The sequence below is a fragment of the Oryctolagus cuniculus genome, chromosome 7, assembly GCF_964237555.1.
Source record: "Oryctolagus cuniculus chromosome 7, mOryCun1.1, whole genome shotgun sequence".
NCBI lineage: Eukaryota > Metazoa > Chordata > Mammalia > Lagomorpha > Leporidae > Oryctolagus > Oryctolagus cuniculus.
In genome coordinates, this window is record NC_091438.1 from 153,193,720 (window position 1) to 153,209,196 (window position 15,477).

The 15,477-nt window shown below is 61.2% G+C and overlaps 1 protein-coding gene across 5 annotated transcripts in view; it reads right to left on the minus strand.

Moving 5' to 3' along the window:
• CROCC (ciliary rootlet coiled-coil, rootletin) overlaps positions 1–15,477 on the minus strand; it is a 48,494-nt gene that overhangs the window by 31,979 nt on the left and 1,038 nt on the right. For 2 of the 5 annotated variants that reach the window (XM_070079231.1, XM_070079232.1), the window contains exons 2-8: positions 9,620–9,761; positions 8,375–8,529; positions 4,043–4,228; positions 3,862–3,945; positions 3,713–3,774; positions 3,462–3,627; positions 2,905–3,011 (exon numbers count right to left, since the gene is read on the minus strand). In XM_070079231.1, the coding sequence (XP_069935332.1) occupies positions 2,905–3,011; positions 3,462–3,627; positions 3,713–3,774; positions 3,862–3,945; positions 4,043–4,228; positions 8,375–8,509 (740 nt within the window). In that variant the 5' untranslated portion in view covers positions 8,510–8,529; positions 9,620–9,761. Of the gene's footprint in view, positions 1–2,904; positions 3,012–3,461; positions 3,628–3,712; positions 3,775–3,861; positions 3,946–4,042; positions 4,229–8,374; positions 8,530–9,619; positions 9,762–10,188; positions 10,473–15,477 lie in introns of those variants that run through there. The other 3 variants (XM_070079228.1, XM_070079229.1, XM_070079230.1) reach the window with 3 other exon arrangements.

A 15,477-nucleotide genomic window follows, 5' to 3' on the forward strand; every position in this document is an offset into this window, starting at 1 on the left:
GGGCACCAGTTTGAGTCCCGGCTGCTCCACTTCTGATCCAGCTCCCTGCTAATGCCCCTGGGAAAGCAGCAGAACACGGCCAAGTCCTTGGGCCCCTGCATCCATGTGGGTGACCCAGAGGAAGCTCCTGGCTCCTGGCTACGGATTGGCCCAGCCTCTGCCGTTGTAGACATGTTAGGGAGTGAACCAGTGGAGAGGTCTCTCTTTCTCTCTATTTCTCCCTCTCTCTCTCTGTAACTCTGCCCTTCAGAGAAATAAATAAATTTTTTAAAAAAGAGTTGCCAGCATCAGCAGAAGGAAACAGCCAAGCCCCGGGCAGCCCTGACCTGGACAACAGGAGCCCGACCTTGCCCAGCTGAGTGCCACCACGGAGCTCACAGGAAGTGCGGGGCACGGGGCACGTGTTAAACGACACCCCAGGGATACAACCAGCAAAAGCCACCTTATGAGACGCTCTAAGGACAACTGGCTGGCTTTCCTGAACAAATGAGCTCAAAGAGACTAAAAAGACAAAACAAAAAAATTACATTTTGTAAATGTTCTGTGGCTCCTGATTCACACAGATTACAGACAGAAAGTGCAGCTGACCGTCCGTGACGAGGGTCAGGAATCTGCACATTGTATTACCAAAAGATGACCAATTACACATTTTTTAAAGAATCTTTTCCTCTGTTTAGTGTTATTTTTAATCTATTTCTTTTGAAAGGCAGAGAACAGAGACAGAAAGAGCTCCCCTCCTCTGGTTCATTCCCCAGATGTGTGCACAGCTGTGCTGGGGCCAGGCAGAAGCTAGGAGCCAGGAACTCCCCGTGGGCCTCTCCCACGGGGGCAGGACCAAGGCCTTGCGCCAGCACAGGCCGCCTCCCAGGGTGCACTCTGACAGGAGGCTGCCGTCAGGAGCGCTCCCATGAGATGCAGGCATCCCGAGCAGAGGCCTAACCATGGCCCCGAACAAAACTCGTTAGCAAGGAGACACCTGGTCTCTGGCCTCTGGGTTCCCCTCACCTGCGGTGACTGTCCGAGCGGAGGCGGGACCTCCCCCCCTCATTTGCTCTTCACCGCTCCCCCCCACTGGCAGCCCCTCCCAGCCTTGGCCGTGCTGTGCCCCTCCCTGCACTGCCCCCAGCCCTGCTGGCTTCCCACCACCCAGCCCCTGAGGCTCTGGGCTGTGGGGAGCAAACCGGACTAGACTGAGTTACTGGAATTAAGACTTATTCTATGCATCTGCTCTCCCACAATATGGCGCTGGGAGAGAAGTAAACAGCTTCCGCACAGCTGCCTCCAGTTCAACCAATTAACTGTAGGACTTGCTCCTGATTGGAGAGCAGCGTACTCGGCGTGTGGGCAGCCGAGTTAGGATTGGCGGAGGAGGACTATAAAGGAGGAGAGAGACGGCATGCACCAGGAACATCTAAGGGGAACATCTAGCTGAAGGAACACCTGTGCAGCCCCCAGAAAGCCGGCCGGCGGTGTGCCGCTCCCCTGCGGAAGTGGGGAAAGCGGCCAGGGGGAACTGCCCTTCCACGGAGGTGGAAGGGATAGTAGCCAACCCGGGAAGAACCAGCAGCAAACCCGGGGAGGGCCGAGCAGACGAAAGAACAGCGCAGGGTCCTGTGTCGCTCCTCCACGAAGAGGGGGAGCGACATAATGGTGCCGTGACTCGGATATGAAGCCCAGGCAGGGTTTAGTGTCGTTCCTCCATGAAGAGGGGGAGCGACATGATGGTGCCGTGACTCGGATATGAAGCCTAGGCAGGGTTTAGTGTCGTTCCTCCATGAAGAGGGGGAGCGACACTGGGCCAGTGCTGTCTCCTGCCCTCCTTGAAGCTTCCGTTTCGCTCTGACCTGTCCGGGACATTCCCTCTGCCAGCTCACTGCCCCAGCCAGGATTCTGAGGGTCTTTTCATCTCTAGCTATTGCAAGGGCCCTGTAGCAAAGCTGAATGCCCTAGTGAATTAAAGGCAGGGGCTGCGGCCGGCGCGGGGGTGCAGTGGGCTGAGCTGCTCCCGGACATCTGCATTCCAGTACAGGTGCGGCTCTGCGCCCCAGCTACTCCGTGCTTCCGATCCAGCCTCCTGCATTGCGTCTGGGAAGCAGCAGAAGACGTCCAAGCACTTGGGTTCCTGCCACCCTCGTGGGAGACCCGGATGAAGCTCCTGGCTCCTGGCTCCGGCCTGGCTCAGTCGTGGCCATTGCAGTCATCTAGACAGCGAACCAGTGATAGAAAAATCTCTGTCTCTCCCTCTCTCTTTCAAATAATAAATCCTTGAGTTAGAAAAAAAAAAAAAGCCACAAGCTTCAAATCCCGACGGCGGCTTGGTGCGGTGTGACCTTGCGAAGATCACTCAGCCTGAGCCTCAGTGTCTGCAGCTAGAAAATGGGCTGTGGCCGTCGCTGGCTCACAGGGACACTGTTAATTTTTTTAGGTAGAGTGGACAGTGAGAGAGAGAGACAGAGAGAAAGGTCTTCCTTTGCCGTTGGTCACCCTCCAATGGTTGCCACGGCCAGTGCGCTGCAGCCGGTGCACCGCGCTGATCCGATGGCAGGAGCCAGGTACTTCTCCTGGTCTCCCATGGGGTGCCATCCTCCACTGCACTCCCGGGCCACAGCAGACAGCTGGCCTGGAAGAGGGGCAACCGGGACAGAATCCGGCACCCCGACCGGGACTAGAACCCGGTGTGCCGGCGCCGCAAGGCGGAGGATTAGCCTAGTGAGCCGCGGCACTGGCGAGGGACACTGTTATCGCGGGATGACACGAGGTGCGGGGCGCCCCGCTCAGAAGACACCCGGTAGCAGCTCATCAGCACAGCTGTGTCTCCACCCGTGCGAGGCACGGCACACAGAGAGCAGGGCGGGCTCCCAGCCGCCCCCACCCCCAGCGGCCCCTCGGCCACCCGGGCCTCACCTCTCAGTGCCCATCTTCACCTCGCTGACCAGCTGCCGGACGCCCACCACCTGTCTCCAGAGCACGAGCAGGCGGCTGTGCTCGCTGCTGCAGTAGGCGTTGAAGGACTGCAAGGGAGAGGGGCCACAGTGGGGGCTGCGCGAGGCGGCTCTGCTGCCTTCCCCCCGGCCCCGGCCCCGGCCCCCCACCACGGCCGCCCGGCCACCCACCACCCGGGCCTGCTAGGAGCCTGTGCAGGAGCGGCCATGCTCCTGCCCCCAGGCCTCCCCAGCTCCCTCTTGCACGGGGGCCTGGGATTCGATGCCTCTCCCAGCTGGGCTGCAGGAGGTACCGGCCACCTGCACCCACATCCTGCATGGCCGTGGGCAAGTCACTTAACCTGTCTCTAATGAGCACAAAGACAGCGCCTGGCACGTGCAGGGAACGTGTAACCCAGGCCAGGGACGCTCAGGACTCGCACCTCCGCTGCGACGCTCCCCTCCTCAGCAGCCCCTGGGTCCTCACCCCCACAAAGGGCCCTCCCCCGGCTCAGGCTGGCGTCCCAGCACCACGCCCACCTCCTCCTCGCGCCTCCACGCCGCCTCCCGCTGCTCCAGCTCCTGGCGGCTGCGTGTCCAGTCGCCGGTCACCTTGCGTAAGTCCTCGCTCAGAGTCTGGTTGACCGAGCCCGCCTGCTCCAGCTGCTCTCGGAGCATGGCGTTCACCTGTGCCAGGCTGGCGCTCCTGGTAGAGGGAAGGGGGCCGGTGGGCCTGCGCCCGGGGTGGGGGGCAATCTGCCAGCCCCGGGCCCTCGGCGCCAAGCCCTCACCTCTGCTGCTCCTCCTCCAGGCGGAGAAGGGCGCTCTCCAGGTCATGGTTGTGCTCTGCGTCCTGGCGGGAGCCGGGGGAGGGGAGGGGGCATCAGGCTGGGCTGGGAGGGAGGGCCTGCCCCCCCCGCTCCCCCTCCCCGGCACCCACCCGCAGCCGCTGCTGCTCCAGCTCCGAGGATCGTTCCAGCAGCTGCTGCTCCAGCTCCGAGCACTTCTTTTTGTACTGGAGAATCTGGGGGTGGAGGGGGCAGGGATTAGCCCGGGGTGTGGAGGGCAGGGCAAAGTGAGCGCGCGGCGTGGGGGCAGGAGCGGGGGTGGGCGTCCCTGACCTTGGCCTGCAGCCGCTGCACCAACTGGGCCTGCCGCTGCTGGCCCTCCTGGTAGGCCTGCAGCTTGCGCCGGTAGGAGGCCTGCTCCTCCTGCAGCTGCCTCCGCAGCTCCACGCTCTGCCGCACCAGCCCCCGCGGCTCCTGCGTCTCTGGCTCCCCACACTCCAGCCGCACAGCCTGCTCCAGCTGCAGGGAAGGGCCCTGGGTGAGAGCTGGGGCCTCCGGGGAAGGCAGGCACAGGCCTCTGGGGGGGTTGCCAGGTTCAGCCCGCCCCACAATGCCTTGCTGATAGCCTGGCACCGGGGCGGGGGGGGGGGGTGAGCGGGCGGGTAGCAAGCACAAGGGAGCAAGCCCAGGGTGCTGTGTGCATGTGTGGCTGCCGCAGCCCCTGCACGTGTGCACACAGGGACGGGGCCTGCACAGATACCCGCAGGGGGACCTGCAAACAAACGGGGCACCTCCGCGCGCCCGTGCCGCTCAGGCCTGCTGGGGCTTGTGATGGTTCCCGCCCAGGTCTCCCCACCCCCACCCCGACCACACCGGGGGAGCTCAGCAGAGCTGGAAATGTGCCGTGTCGGGCACTGCTCCCACTCAGCGAGGACTTGCTGAGATCATGAATCAAGGGCACGGGCATGTGTGAGAACACTCAAATCACAGGCACCCACACACGTGTGCACATGTGAGCTCAGACACACGCACACCCACACCAGCCCGGGGTGACACGGATGAACCCACACGGGCGTCAGTAGAGAGGAAACCAACGCCCCCCACAGCCCCTGCCTCCTAACGCCCACCCTCACAGGAAGCCCCTGCCGCCTTCCTCTGTCCCCAGGCCCCCCCACTCCCCAGGCCCCCACGCACCCAGGCAGGACGCCTGCCCCCACTAGCCACGGAGCCATCTCCAAGCCCTGGAGGCCCCAGCTTCCCCTAGCTGTCAGGGGTAGAACGAGTGAGCAGAGCAGGGTGATGAGAGCACAGAGGGGCCGTGGACAAGCAAGGGACGACCCCCAGCCCAGCGAACTCCAACACCAGCCCCACACGCACCAGCTACCTCCCCGAGCCAGGCCGCTACAGCCCAGCAGCCGTCCACATGGGCCCAGGCCGGGTTAGTGGCAGGGACGGCTGCCCACCCAGGACAGCCTGAACCACTCACAAAGCTGAGGACAATCCCCTCACCACCCACCCAGCCCAGCCCCAGGGCATACTGGGGAGAAGCATGAGCCACACATGCTGAGGGAGGCGGCAGCACGCGCCTGACTGGCGGCGGCAGGACCATGACAAACACCTGCACAGAATGGATGGTGGGCACGTGCCCACAGCCACGTGTGTGTGCACGTCTCTCGTTGGGCACTAGGGGACCCGGTGTGTCTCCATGTGTGTGCTGGGTGCGTGTCTGAGCCTTCCCAAGGGAGCAGGGTGTCTCGGGTCGCAGGCGTGTTGTGGTGCTGGGGTTGGGTCCGTGTGTGTGTGTGTGTGTGTGTGTGTGTGTGTGTGAGGGCATGAGCTCCTGTGGGCTACCGGTGTGCCAGGGAGGCGTGTGCACGGATGGACGTGGCGAGTCTGAGGAGGGGTCTGTGGCATGTGGCCGGGACTGTGTGCCGGCTTTTCCCGTGTGTGTGCTTCCACCAGACCTGAGACCGTGCACTGTGCTGCCTGTGCTGTGGGAGGCTGGGGCTGCTGGGGCTGGGTCGGCGGGGTGTGTGTGTGTATGTGTGTGTGTGTGTGTGCGTCCCGAGTGAGATCAGGCTGTGGCTACGCTGTGTGTGCTGTGCGAACGTCTGAACCAGCAGCTGTATGCTCCTGTGATGCGGAGCCACACCTCACCCCTTTCCACCAACTTTGCCCCTCAACAAAGCCACTCGATTTTGCTTGCAATTCAAAAGGCAAGGAAGCTGCCAACGCAGCAGGGATAAAAGTTTACGGGTCTCCCCTAGCAACAGCCCCCCTTGTAACTGCATTCAGTGCCCTCTGCCCAGGTTGCCATGGACACTGGGAGAGCCCAGGGGATCTGTCCTCCTGGGCCAGGGGGCGTGGCCATTCCCTCTCCTGCTCCCAGCTGCCTCTCTCTCCACCTGCTCCGCAGGGACTCTGAGGTCCTCTCTCTGGCCCAGGCAGGTGACCTCCGAGAGCCCCTGCCTCAGAAACCCTGCAGAAAGAGCAGTCAACAAGACACGCATCCTAGCTCTGCCTCCACTCCCCACCCCAGGGATGCTGTGAAGTTTAACTTTTAATTTTTTTTTAATTTATTTGAGAGGGGAGAGAAAAGTGAGAGAGCTGTCCCATCGCTAGTTCACTCCCCAAATGCCTGCAACAGCCAGGACTGGGACAGACCAAAGCTGGGAGCAGGGAACTCCATCCAGGTCTCCCACACGGAGGGCAGGGACCCGACCGCTTGAGCCATCACCACCGTGTCCCTGGTGTGCAGCAGCAGGAAGCTGGAGTCAGAGCCCACGTGGGGAGTCGAACCCGGGCACTGTGGTGTGGGACACGGGCATCCTAACTGCTAGGCTGAGCACCCGCACTGCTGTGAGCTTTAGAGGACCGGAACAAGCTTGCCGACTGCCCCAGCCCGACCCAACACGCATCAGTTACAGCCACAGGGACAGGCACGGGGACAAGGGGGCAGCTGGGAGCAACCGCTCCAGGACACTGGACTGGAAGTGTCGCACCAGCTCCACCATGGACTGTGGGTCTGTCAGGACCCCTCCTTGCCTCAGTTTCCCCATTTACAATAAGGTGTTTTCTAGGCTCCGATGTCCTTTGTAGACCCAATCCCCAAAAAGGCCATGAACGTTACTCTCGTGCACCCCCTACCTCCAGATGAGGCCTCACGCAGACCATCTGGGATAGGAAAGTCACACACACCAGGGTCCCTCTGCACAGCCTGGAAGGGCCTCCCCAGCCATGTGAGGGAACTTTCTAGACTAACCCAGCCCCCCATGCTGCAGCCCCAGCACCGTAGCCGGGCCCCTGCAAACACAGACCTGCCACCTCCCACCCCTCCTTCCCTGCTACGGCCAACCAGGGGGCACACAAGCTTCACTGGCGGTCAGAAGCTGGCATTTAATCAGCACAGTCCCCAGGGGCCTGGCATCGCACCACAGGCCCAAAGGGACAGCTCTCAAGGAGGAGGGGGCTGGTTCAAGGCCATGTCACCACGGACAATGTGGGCTGCCCTCCACGTCCCCAGGGACAAGAAGCCGGAGCTCGGCCTGTCCCAAATGCTGGAGGCCACCTTCGGCACCCTTTCTGCTCCTTGGCAAGTCCCAACAAGCCGGGGGCGTGTCTAGGCAGGCGGCTACCAGGACACGGCACACCAGCAGCCACACGCAGGAATGCATGCTCCCTGCCCAGCGCGGGTCTGCAGGCCTCAGCACGGACAGGCCGGGCTCAGGCGTTCTGGGCTAACCTCAGCTCTGCCACCTACCACACAGGGGACCCTGGGCCAGCCTCTGGCCCTCTGGGTCTCTTCCAGCTTTCCAGGGGCCAGCTGCCCTAGCACCCCAGTTCCAGTTGGTTCTTTTCATGCCCAGGAAACAAACTGCCACACAAGCCCTAGGCTGGGAGCAGGGACCCGCGCTGTCTCAACCATGTGCCTGACTCTGGGCTCCGTACTCCCCTCCTCTGTTAACCAGTCATCAGAATAACGACCCTGTTCATTGAATGTGTGACACCTAGCATGCTCCAGGCACACAGTAGGCACTCAATAGACACTAGCTATAGTACAGCTGTTACTACCACCTGCACACCTCCCATCTGCACACACACACACTCTGCCCTTCGAGCGACAGTCGCGCCAGCCTGCAGCCCCACCTGCTCCCTAGGGTCACCTTCCACAGCCTGGAGGTCCAAGGCAGACTGTGCGCTGATATCGGCCCCCACCGACCTCCCTCCTCAGGCTCTGGGACCCCCACAAGCCTGCAACACAGGTCCCCGGTGATGTGCCAGGGAGACAGGCCTGGCTCTCCTTCCTTCCCTTGCCATGCCAGGCTGCCTCGTTATCCGGACTCAGCCTCGGGGCCCAGGGAAGTGGGAGCCCAGCAAGACACCCAGAGACTCGAGGGGCGGGAAAGTTCTCTAGGGGGCTCGTTCTCTGTGCCCCACAGCCCAGGCCGGGCTGGGACAGACAGGAATACAAGAGTGCACTTCCCGACTGGCTGCTCACAGCGACACCACGTCCTACCGCCTGCCCACGGCAGAAGACAGGCCCCGAGGATGGAGAGATCTCCGGGCCGTTCAAGGGGGCACAGCCACAGTCCGAACCCAGGCTGGCCGGGGGGCGGGCCCTGGCGGCAGGGGAGCCCGGCCCGGCCGCAGGCCAGCGGTACCCACCCTCTCGCTGACCGCGTTGTACTTAATGGCGAGCTCGTCACGCTCGGCCCGGCTCTGGGCCAGCAGGTCCTCCACGCGGGACAGCTCCTGCTGCAACAGCTGGTTCTCCTCCTGCAGCGACAGCAGCGACGCCATCTCTGTGGCCGGTGGCAGGGCTGGCAAGGGGCAGTGGGGACACGGTTGGCTTCCGCCTGGTTCCCGTGGGGCACCCTCCCACAGGCAAGAGGACCAACCAGGCCCTGGGGAAGAGACTGGTGGGAGTGGCAGGCCTGCACAGGGAGCCGAGGCTAGGAGAGGGCCTGGAGCAGGAGCCACCAAGGGCAGTGGGTGTGGCCTGGGAGATGCAGGGAGGAGCTTCATGTAGAAGTCAAGAGGCAACATCTGAATACTTGTGCCTTCCTTCCCCAGTTACTAGTCTCTGGGCCTCAGTTATGCTCATCTGCAAAATGGGTGCAACAGCAACCAGACCCTGTTACAAACACGGGAGTGCCTCACTCAGGCCAACCGCTTTCTGAAACTTCTAAGGCTGAGATAGGGAGGCTGGGCTAAGAGGAAGAAGAGGAGGAAGAGTTGTGAGGGGAAAATAAGACCAGAGGGAAAGGCAGATTTGCTCAGCTCCTGTGGGTTCCCCTCCCACCCCGAGACCACGGGCCTCAGCAGTCGCGGCCCACTAGACCCCTCCAGCTGGGCTCATGCTCCAGCCTCTCCCTGCCTGGGACTCCCAGCAGAGCCCCCATCCCTAACCTCACCCTGCACAGGGAGCCCCAAACCCGCCGTCAGGTGGAGCCACCAGCGCCCCCGCTGCAAAGGTGCAGGCCCTTCCCAGCCCCCACACAGGGCCCAGGGGGTGGCATGCAGAGGCCTCAGCAGCTCTCGGCCCTCCCACCCAGGAGGGCGGTGGGCGGCGCCACCCTCACATCTGGGCACAACGGCACCCGCTGCCCCATCACCCCGGGGCCCAGATGGCTCCCACCTTCCCTGGGAGGGCATCTTTGGGAGTTTTGGGGTTCAGGCAGGGAGAGGAAACTCAGCCCCACTTCAGGCCGCATCCCAGGCGGGTAAGTCTGGGAGGACACAGCCAGAATTCACCTCTCTGAGGTCCACTTCCTCATCTGGGACGTGGGCCCTGCACCGTGGGGCTATGCCCGCCTTGCAGTGTGTTCTCAAGAAGTGAGCGCTAACGGCCACGCTCAGGATGGCTGCCGGGGGAGAGATGCGAGAAGAGCGGTGGGGAGGTGGTGGTACCTGGGCTCTCGGGCAGGGAGAGGTGCTGAGTGACAATCTCGCGGATGCGGGCGGGCAGGCAGGTGCACGGGGAGTCCGGGGCCGGGTCCCACGTGCTCAGGCCCTTCTCCTGGCCCGGCCCCAGGAGACTGCTCTCCAGTGTCTGCAGGAGAAGAGAGAGTCTCAGGGGACCTGGGATACTGGGCCCTCTGGCCTGGGGGCAGGAGACAAAGTCCTGCCACCTGGGAAACCTCCCAGTGATGGCCAGACACACGAGCGAAGCAAACCCGGCGGGCTCACAAAGCTTGCGGGGACAGCACACGGCGCTGGGGGCTGCAGTCCTGCTCCGAGCCCAGCAGGGGAGGGTGCTGTCCTACCAGAGGTCCTGAGAACCCTGAGATCAAGGGAAGGAACCGCTTCCCACGGCAGGACACCGGGATAAGAGCGCCCTTCTATCCCCAGTCCTGCCAGGGCTCACACCCCCAACACCACTCCCCGCCCCCTGACCCCAGAATGCACCCACCGCTCACCACGCCGCCAGGCCTCACTCCCCTGCGCTGGACAGGGTGGGCCCGGCCCCAGGGACCCACCTGGATAACTGTCTCCAGTGCCACCTGGGCCTCCAGGGACTCTGCCAGCCCCAAGTTCATGAGGGGGAGGCGGTGGGCTCCCCTCTGGCCCCCTCTTCCAGGGCTCCGAGACTGGGTCAGGCTGGGGGGCCCCAGGCCAGGCTGCTGTGCTGAGCAGCAGGCAGATTAAGCTTAAATCCGGCGGTGACCCCATGTGACCACGGCAGTGGGAGGAGCTGGGGGGGGCATGGGGAGGGAACAGGAAAGGAGACAAGAGAAAGAGGAGGGGGAGAGTGGAGAGGGAGGGAAGTAGAAAGAAAAGACTGGGATGGGGGAGGAAGAGGGGCGGGACCCAGAGGCAAGGACTCCCCCCTTACATACACCATCTCCACCCTCCCTAAACTGCTGGGTCCTAGAGCCCTCCAACCCAGAGGGTGGGGTCAGCAGTGCGAGGCGGGAAAGGCCAGAAGCCCAGAATGGGCGTCCCGAAGTTTGCTAAGAAGGTGAGTGTCCGCAGGGCACTGGGCGACAGCTTCCAACAGCACGTGCAGGGCTGGCACAAGCCCATCCCCCCTCCGGCCCCCCAGCCCCCCTCCCCCACTTCCCCCTCCCCCTGAGCCTGGGGATAACATTGCTACTCGCCTCTCAGAGCTGTCTGAGGGTTCAACAAAACGTGAACAGCACGCACGCGGCCCGGCGCCAGTTCACCGGGCAGGCATTTGGGAAACACTGATTTCATTCATCTGAACGGCACAGCGCCCGCACCCCAGGGCACCCACCGGGGCCGAGGCTTCCACCCTCGGCCTCCCAGCGCTCCCCGCCTGCCACGCGGAGGCTGGCACAGCGTGAGGGCTGCGGGATCCAGAGACCCTGCTAAAGCTCATCTCTGAAAGAGGAATAGTAACACGCGCCACACAGCGGAGAAAGGGGAGGGGCTGCGGTCCATCCGTTAGGCAGTGGCTGCTGCCTGCTTCCCCGTTAGCATCAGGCGCCGGGCTCCTGCTCCTGTCAGCGCTGGGTGCCAGGCTCCCCGGGGGGCATATCTGCATCCTCTCCTGAACTCCTCACCTCCACCCATCTCCAGACCAGAGAGGCTGGGGCTCTCACCTCGGCCAGAAGCAGGAGGCCCCGAGCTCACTCCATTCAGGCCAGGAAGCCTCCCAGGGAGCGCCCCGAGCCAGGCCAGCGCCGTGGCATGTCCATGCTCTTACCACTGGGCCCAGGTCAGACGCAGGCACACAGCAGGTGCTGCTGCACCCTGCGTGCCCAGCTGAGAATTCTGTCCAGCAAATGGAAAACCAGGACACAGGGCACACCCAGCCAAGAAGGTAAGGGCCGCCAAGTTGCTATGGTAAAGCAAAACCTATTCAGGCAGAACCAAACCAGCCAGGGGCCCCAAAACCCAGGGCCCACCCTCCGCAGAGCCGGCCTCCATCAAGTCTCTGCAGGCTGCAGCCAGGGGAGGCCAGGATGCCACCCCCACTGCACGCCCAGTTCAGCAGAGCGGGCACCTCGGATGTGCCTGCTGACCTGAGCTGGGTTCCTCTGTGCCTCCCCCAGCCAGTGCCCCCACGCCACGGGGGAAGGAGGACATCAGACCCCAGGCGCTGGGTGATTCCAACCCTTGGCTCCAGCGCTGCCCTAGTGTCCTGCTGGGTTCCAGGGATCCCCGTGTGGATGTCCCGTGTGGATGTCCTGGCTCCAGGGCCTGCAGCTCCCACCCCCCCTCCAGAGCAAGTGACTAAGCTCTTCATAGGTACCCGGATATCACAGCGGGACTCAATCTTGGCTGTGCGTCCTCACCAGCCTGTGTGACCCCACACACAGTGGGACACTAAGATGCCCCACGCTGAGCTGGGGGCCTGTATATGGCCTCTTAGAAACTGCTGTGTTCACTGATGGAACAAAGACATAAGCCTCAGCCATTCTCGCTCTTTGCCCAAAAGACAGGTAACCTTTGGAATGTATTCCTTGCCCTTGAATCTCAATTGGGTCTCACACCCCATAGCCTGCATACCCCACCCACTTTTGCAGGTCCCTGAGGGCCCCCACAGCCACCTGAAAGACCTGTCCCAGGAATTCCCCTCCGCCTGCTCCCCTCACCCCCACCCTAGCCCCAGCCCCAGCCCTCCTAAAATATAAGACAGCCCTGCCCCTGGTCGAGGCCCTCTGCCATGGGTTCCATCAATGTGCTCGCCAGCAGTTGGTCACCCACCTCTGCGAATTTATTTTCTCTGAATAAAATCGGTCTGGCTGTAGATTTGGACACTGCCTCCTCTCTGTTCTGCGCTTTTCCTAACATTCACCACGAAAGATTTCTGATTCCTCCAGGGAGTACGGGCAGAAGCCGTATCCCAGACTCCCTTGCAGTCAGATGCAGCCACGTGATAGAGCTCGGCCAGCAGAATTAAGACAGGAGAGTGCCACTTCTGACCTGACCCGTTAAAACTCTCCCATGAGGACTGCTCTCTGTCCCGCCCTGTCCCTTAGCCAGAAGGAAAAACCGCAAGGTCCCAGGGGAACCCCAGATGGACGTGGTCTGGGTCCGTGGGCCACCACCCGGAGGACCACCTGCCAATGAGCCAACAGCAGGCGTGAATGAGAAATGACCTCTAACGCGCTAGGCGCCTGAGGCCCCGGGTGTAGCCATCCCCTCGGCTAGGGCTGCCTTCACTGCTGTCATCACCACGCTTAGCATCGCTATCCTTACTCACGCTGGCGCCCCTGGCTCCAGACCCCAGCAGTTGTCCAGTGGGTAACTGCAGAGCAACACCAAGCTCCGCACCCCTTCCCTCCCCACCCTGTTGGGCCCTCGCCCACCTGCCCTGGAAGGCTGACCTCCCTGCAGCCCTTCCACGAACACCTGGGAGACTCAAACCCACCAGCTGCTCTGACCCACCGACCCTTCTGTATTCACTGCTGACCGGTAATTATAACAAAGACCCTGGAGCAAACGAGAGCCAGGCCCCTGGGGCCAGAACTTGCCGTCTGTACCATACATCGCGGTAGGTTAGCCCCAGGATGCAGGCACCGTTCTACCCACTTCACAGAGGACACCACTAAGGCCCAGTGACATCAAATCATTTGCTCAAATGCACCCAGCCATGAAGACTTGAAGCCCTGGCTGAGACCCAGGCCTGCCTGGCTCCCAAGTTTCTTGTTGTTTTGTTTTTAAATTCTTTTAGAAATTTATTTGAAAATCAGAGAGAGAGAGAGAGAGAGAGAGGGAGAGGTCTTCCATTCTCTGGTTCACTCCCCAAATGCCTCCATAGCCCCGGTTGTTGGGATCATTTGGGGAGTGAGCCAGCAGATAGATCTCTGTCTTTATCACTCTGCTGTTCAAATAATAAATAAATCTATTTAAAATTTGACTTAAAGGGGCTGGCGCTTTGGTGCAGCGGGTTAAACTGCCACCTGTAACACCAGCATCTCATACGGGCATTGTGGGCAGCCACAGGTAGTCACTCCCTTTGTTTACACTTAAACATGTGAATGGAGACTTCCCGGGCACAGACAATTGGGCTAGGGAGATTCCGGGAAGAGGCAGGAAGAACCTAAACCTTTCACAAGAGATGATACAGTCACACCTGTAACCTGCATTTATCACCTAAGTGTTTTATTGTACCCTTGTAATCAATAATTAAGAACCTTATTGGGAACTCTTTGTAACCTTAAGAGCCTTTTTGATATGTAAATCTTTTGTGCTCCTTCTTGTAAACAACTGGTCATGTTTAAATACTACTGGATTTATTCAATAAACGAGCCTTGATCAGGACTTGTCTTGGCTCCATTCTTTGCGTCCTTGTCCCCGCATTCCCACTCTCTGTTTCAGAAAAACCCAGTTCATTGTGCCACAGGCCGGCACAGGGCATCAGTTCAAGTCCTGGCTGCTCCACTTCTGATCCAGCTCCCTGCTAATGCACCTGGGAAAGCAGAGGAAGATGGCCCAAGCGCTTGGACTTGTCACCCATGAAGGAGACCTGGTTGGGGTTCCGGGCTCCTGGCAGTGGCCTGGCCCAGCCCTGGTCACTGCAGCTATTTGGGGAGGAGATCAGGGGATAGAAGATATCTTTTGGGGTTGGTGCTGTGGCATAGCGGGTAAAGCCACCACCTGCAGCACTGGCATCCCATATGGGCAATGGTTCAAGTCCCTGCTGCTCCTCTTCCGATCCAGCTCTCTGCTATGGCCTGGGAAAGCAGTAGAGGATGGCCCAGGTCCTTGGGCCCCTGCACCCATGTGGGAGACCTGGAAGAAGCTCCTGGCTCCTGGCTTCAGATTGGCGCAGCTCCAGCCATTGCGGCCAACTGGGGGCTGAGCAGCGGATGCAAAACCTCTCTCTCTCTGTAACTCTGATTTTCAAATAAATAAATAACTCTTAAAAGCATTTAGTTGGCCGGCGCCGCGGCTCACTAGGCTAATCCTCCGCCTAGCGGCGCAGGCACACTGGGTTCTAGTCCCGGTCGGGGCGCCGGATTCTGTCCCGGTTGCCCCTCTTCCAGGCCAGCTCTCTGCTATGGCCAGGGAGTGCAGTGGAGGATGGCCTAGGTGCTTGGGCCCTGCACCCCATGGGAGACCAGGAAAAGCACCTGGCTCCTGGCTCCTGCCATCGGATCAGCGCGGTGCGCTGGCCGCAGCGCGCCAGCCGCGGCGGCCATTGGGGGTTGAACCAACGGCAAAGGAAGACCTTTCTCTCTGTCTCTCTCTCTCACTGTCTACTCTGCCTGTCAAAAAAAAAAAAGAAAAGCATTTAGTTGTCATGTGTAACTCACCACCATAAAAATGCTTAAAAACAACAAAAAAGGTCACCTTCAGGCTACAGGTGCAAACAGTGCCCGAAACAAGGGACTTGGGTCCCATTCCCAAGAAATTTCGGGATGCATATGCAAATACTCCAAAATCCAGAAAAACCCACACTAGTCCCAAGCAGCTGGGATAAGGGATACTCAACAGTATGAGAGATAGAATGGAAAAAAGAAAAAGAACAAGAAAAAAACAGTAAAGAAGAAAACCAGTTCCCCTTGACTGGCTTCAGCCTGCGGGGAGTTAAGCAGGGGAACACAGGAACTCTGAGTGACCAGGTGGCACCCCAGGGCCCTCCTGCGGGGACTGGCCGCGAAGCCCCCAGACTCGGAGGCAGACTTGGGCCAGGGTCAGGGCCAGCGCGCGGTCCCCAGCCTCGGGTTTGCGTAACGGGCCGGTCCAGGGGCTCGGGCCCCACGCCGAGGACCCCAAGCTCTGGGCCTGTCTCCTCATCCGTCCGCTGGGGATGCCACAGCGCCCTACACTGCAGGGCCAGGGCGGGCCGGCAT